The sequence below is a fragment of the Lygodium microphyllum genome, chromosome 20 (genome assembly GCF_053477565.2).
Source record: "Lygodium microphyllum isolate KBCC chromosome 20, Lygodium_microphyllum_v1.1.10, whole genome shotgun sequence".
NCBI classification, from domain to species: Eukaryota; Viridiplantae; Streptophyta; class Polypodiopsida; order Schizaeales; family Lygodiaceae; genus Lygodium; species Lygodium microphyllum.
Genome location: NC_141154.1, coordinates 46173626 through 46178885, shown reverse-complemented (window position 1 = coordinate 46178885; position 5260 = coordinate 46173626). Strand labels below are relative to the sequence as shown.

At 46.8% G+C, this 5260-nt stretch overlaps 1 protein-coding gene across 1 annotated transcript; it reads left to right on the top strand.

The window, feature by feature from the left end:
- The first annotated feature begins 362 nt into the window (after positions 1-362).
- LOC148018884 (protein JINGUBANG-like) lies at positions 363-4339 on the top strand. Its single transcript, XM_087701498.1, has 2 exons — positions 363-1807; positions 4054-4339. Exons 1-2 carry the CDS (start codon positions 363-365, stop codon positions 4055-4057), a joined length of 1449 nt encoding a protein of 482 aa, XP_087557624.1. The 3' UTR covers positions 4058-4339.
- The last annotated feature ends 921 nt before the right edge of the window (positions 4340-5260 follow it).

Sequence of the window (5260 nt, the reverse complement as noted above, 5' to 3'; positions counted from 1 at the left end):
TTTGACAAGTGAGGTTCTTGTGGTATAAATGGCGTTGCAGTCGTCCGTTCACACCAATCGGGGACCTAATACCTATATATGACAAGAAAAATCCACGCTCATATAAATGCGGAGCTGTGATAAGAAAAGTCTGGACTCTGAAGCGACAAGGTATTGGCACCTGGCATGGGCGAGTGTAACTGCGGGGACTGCTTTCATACCTACCTGAGAGCAAATGATAGAGAGCTTGCGTGGCGACAAGACATGCCACGTGAAGGGGGCGGAAAGACAGGTCAGATGGGGCGGCTGACGTGAAAAGGCCCTTCTTATATGGTGTCCGTCTGATGGGTTTGCGGATTATTATTATACATATAGGTAAGGCGATGTACAGCCCGCTCTCGAATTGCTTCCAGAGACCTCGATCCTCCACCAGCGCCACCGCACAAGCCTCGCGCCGCCAATCAGTCGCCGCCAGCTCGCCCGCGCCGTCCACGTCAGCCATCAGCCCGCAGCCTCCGCTGAGTTTGTCGGAGTACGCGTCCTTCGACTCGACCGCCTTCTCGTCGCCGCGGCTCGCCGCATTCTCGCCTCTCCTGCCGGACGATCCCCGTCAGAATAGTACCTCTCCAGCTGCTCCTGCAGCTCCCTTCTACCTGCCCTCCCCCCTCTCTCTCAACGTCCCCCTCGAGCGCGGCAGCTCCTACCAGCCCATCGCCATCGCCGACCTCCCCTCCTCGTCCCTCTCCCTCTCCGCCGACCGCCTGCTGTATGCCGGCCTCCCCTCCGGCGACGTCGCCATGTCCACTCACCTCTCCCTCGACGAGACGGCCCGCTTCGGCGTCGGCACGGGGATCGTGCGTGCCCTCCTGGTGCACGACGACACCGTCTTCACGGCCCACGCGGACCACAAGATCCGTCTGTGGCGCCGTCAGAAGAGGAAGTACAAGCTCGCGGGGACGCTGCCGTCGACCAAGGACTACGTCATGAACGCGCTGACGGACCGGAACTACGTACAGGTGCGCCGACACCGGCGGAGCCTCTGGATACAGCACGTGGATGCAATTACGGCGCTAGCGATTGGGCTCGACGGGCGGCTACTGTACTCCGGGTCGTGGGATAGGACCGTGAAGGTGTGGCGGCTCGCGACCATGCGGTGTGTGCAGTCCATCCGAGCCCACGACGACGCGATAAACGACGTGGCCATCGGGGGCGCCGACTTGTTGTTCACGGCGTCAGCGGACACAACCGTGAAGGTCTGGCGGCGGGTGGGCCAGGAGAGGGTCCTGCTGGCAGTGCTGCGGGCGCACAAGGCCAGTGTGAATGCTCTGGCTGTGCGGGCCGACGGGAACCTGCTGTATTCCGGTGGCTCGGACGCGTGCGTGCACGTGTGGGAGAGGCGGGAGGTGGAGGGCGAGATGGGGGCCCTCACGTGCGGCATGCAGAGCGTGCTGTGCCTGCGGGGGCATCGGCAGGCGGTGCTGTGCCTGGCGGCGGCGGGGCCCCTGGTGTGCAGCGGCTCTGCCGACCGGACCATCCGCGTGTGGCGGAAGGCGGCGTCGTCCAGCGCCCACACGTGCCTGGCCGTGCTCCAGGGCCACACGTGCCCCGTCAAGTGCGTGTGCCTCTTCGTCAGCACCTTCCGCAGCTGCTTCGTGTACAGCGGCGCCCTCGACGCGACCACCCGCGTCTGGTCCGTCGTCTACGAACGAGAGGGCAACACTAACAACATTGATTATACTCCGCCACCATCCTCCGCCACCTCTTCTCGCCTCACACCTCCACCCTCATCCAAATTACATTGCAAGACCGTCCCCCTCCCCTTGTCCGGGTAAGTTGCCTACACCACCTATGCCATAACCTCGCACCTCAACTCCGTTCATTTTTTAAATTCTTTTGTAAATTACCCTCAGCATCTAACAAACTTGTTTATTCAAACTCACATTACTCAAATTTGTCTAGAGTCTACATACTTTATGTATACCTGTTTCCAAATCTTAGTGTTTGAATAATAGTTGAAGAATGAGATACCAATGCTTAAAGACAGCACTTTTTGGGTGCCACCTTGCTATTTGGATTGCGTGCACTATTGTGTTCTAGTCGTGGCTAGGAGGCAACTTGTGGGGGGGGGAGGAGGGGAGGTCACACTAACATGTGAGCTTGATGAGTTTATTGGTTAACTTCCAATAAAATTACTTCCAGAAGGGTTTGCATTAAAATGAAAATTTTTGCAAGCCCATTCAAAAACATTAAGCCTCCATGTTTAGGGTAAAACACCAACAATGTCATGAAAAAAGTGATTCATTGATTTCTCAACGTAAGGCTTAGTTGTATCACACTTTAAGCAAGGGCTCCTTGATCAATCAAAAGATAGTGGCAAAATTATATTGTCAAGTAAAAATGTACGGAATCATGGTGGATTTGTGGAAAGAAGTAGTTTTTCATTGAGATACCAAAAAGAGTGCACTCTAAAAAGAGTAAAATCAATCAAGTTAAGTTGTTGAGATTCAATGAGATTTCATCAATACTTTTCATTGTCCTCAAATACAACTTGAATGGGGGCTTGATTTTGCTTGGTTTGAGAGCCATTACTATATTGGTTTTTGTATCATAAGTGTGAATCTTAAAGGACAATAGCATTGCAACAATCTTGAAAAGTGGAAATATATTTGCAATGTATATTACTCTTGAAATTGTGATGTACAATGCTATTTTGTCAAAACATTCCTTTGTATCGATTAAATATTGTGACCTTACAAATGATCAGGGAATGCCATTATAACTTCATGTAGGTATCTCAAAAACAATATTAGTGCATCTCCTACTTCTTTAGTTGTCGAGAAGCCTTTTGTTGACTTTATTAGTCCTTGTTAGCACTTGGGATCAATTGGATTTAGAAGACCTATTCCTTTGGTCTTAAAGTGGAATTGTCATAGGCTAAGTAGGGCAATATCTTGCCAACACTTGGAGTACTCTTATAGATAATTGTGCTTGGAAAGGCTTAGAGGAAAACTAAAGTAATACTTCACTTAATATGGTCATTTGGAGTTTATATCTATTTTTTGAAACTTCACCTACGTCTATCTTAAAAAAGTTGTCCAAGCTCGAGTGAACTTCACCCTACATGTCTACTGTGGAAGTACACTAGGTGTTGGATATGCATGCTCAAAAATCATCTCATTAAGCTGATTGTGTTGGGAGACAAATGTTAATTGGATGAATATGCAATCAAATATTGAAATGGAATATCTTAGAGGAGTGGCAATTAAAATGGTTTGGAGTTTTAGGCCCGTAACATTTTTCTTACAAACAAGTGTCCTATTGAGTCAGCAAGCCAAGTCACTAGAAAAGTCTTACCATGCTAAAAAAGCTTAGATCTAAAAGAACAAGCTTTTAAACTAGATTATAAAAGGCTAAACAAAGCCAAATCACCTCTACTTTTGTTACTTTGGTATGTGTTATATCTTTTTGTAATATTGTAAATAACTTTTCAAAATATATTTATTTCATATTTTTTAGTGACCATGATATGATCATACATTAAGAACAATAGCTTTTGGCCATCAAAATTGAGAAGCATGCACACATCTTTTTAAGTGCTTTCATTGTTGAAAGCGTTAATTACCTTGCAAAAGGAAGACCTAGTGATATGGCACACAAAGGCATGCATAGACATACACACATGCATGCATATACACATGCATATGCACACATGAGTTGATGCCAGGAGGCATATTCCACGGTGGATTCCGTGAGGTTTTACGGTGGATTCCGTAAACTTAGATGACCGGGGCTCATACGCAAAGAGGATTCTTTGTGCGAGAAGTTGATGGGGACGCCTGTCCTTTTCGGGCGTTTCATTAATTTAGTGTGTACATGGGTGATTCCATAGCGGGTGATTCCGCAAAATGCATATTAAATTAATAAACGTTTATGAGTTTAGAGTGCGCACTCGTAATAAATTAAGGTTAGGATTTATTTCTAACCAGTTGATTTATTTATGTAGCTGAAGACTGCTAGGTATTCACTTTTGTCGGTTTAATTGTGTTATTTTACTAACGATTGTGAATGCTTCAGTTGATGTGTAGAGATAGCAGGAGTGGCGGAGGAAAGCATTGGAGTCTAGCGGGTTTCCGATCTTTCGACTATATTTTGATAGGCGCCACGCCTATATTTTGATTATGTCTATAGAGACATCGATTATTTATTATTATTTTGTATGCGCTTATGCGCCTGGATATGTTATTTGTATTTGGACATTGAGATTGGGCGTGCCAGACTCTTTGGGCACCGTCCATTAGCTTTATTTTCCTATTTTTGGTAGAAAGCAAACTCAAAAGCTAAAAGCTTGTATATTTTTGTATTTGGGCTATTTTTGAGCAAAAAGATTGGAAATATATATTAAATACATGCTTTGTGAAGCACTCACACAAGGCATGGGGGAGATTCAACCCAATTTGTCTCTTGTCTCATGTCGTGCTTGCTTTCTCATTGGTTTTTGTGCTAAAAAGTAGAGTGCTTTGTTCTTGGGGACCTTTGGGAATTCATTACGTGAGCTACCTGCGTCCGATCTGCGCACCAGTGGTATCAGAGCGGAGCAGAGATCAAGGGCTTCCAATCGCTACCAATCTCGGGCGAAGGCGGAGCTCCAGGAACAAACGGCCTCTACAGTCAATCTCGTCGCGAACCGTCGATACAGGCAGACTTCTGGCGATCAAGAACCCCTGTTTCCACTCTCAGATCGCGAAGGACCACTCTCTGTCGACGGAGGACCACGCAAACATCTTCTTCACTAAAATCGTGGATAATACAGTAAGAAGCCATAACTTTTGCTTCAAAAAGCTTAATGTTGAAGTTAAAAGCTTAAGAGATTGGGGGAAACTCCACGAAACTTCTCCACGAGGTATCTGAGGACGTCCGAGAAATTCGCGACGTCAACAAATACCTCCTCTCGTCCTCCACGGATCACGCCGATTTTGAGTCGTTATTTCCTCCTTAGTAAGCTTAAGCAATTAAGCTTATTAGCTTAAGCTTAACTAATTAAGCTTAAGTTACCTCTATACTCTGCAAGTCAGTGAAGGCAGATAAGTCTGCAAACTCTCGGTCACGCACTCCAGAAGACAAGTTTCGCAAGTCGACACTAATCAAGTACTGCAAGTCCTGCAAGTCAGCTAAGTTCAGCAAGTTCACAACCCTGCAAGTCTGTTAAGTCTGCAACTCTGCAAGTCAGACTAAATCAGAACTGACTAACGCTTGAAACTCCTAGAAGACTTGTTCGTTTGCA

Coding starts and splice junctions, on each gene's coding strand:
- LOC148018884 (XM_087701498.1), top strand. CDS start 363: ATGTACAGCCCGCTCTCGAATTGCTTCCAGAGACCTCGATCCTCCACC.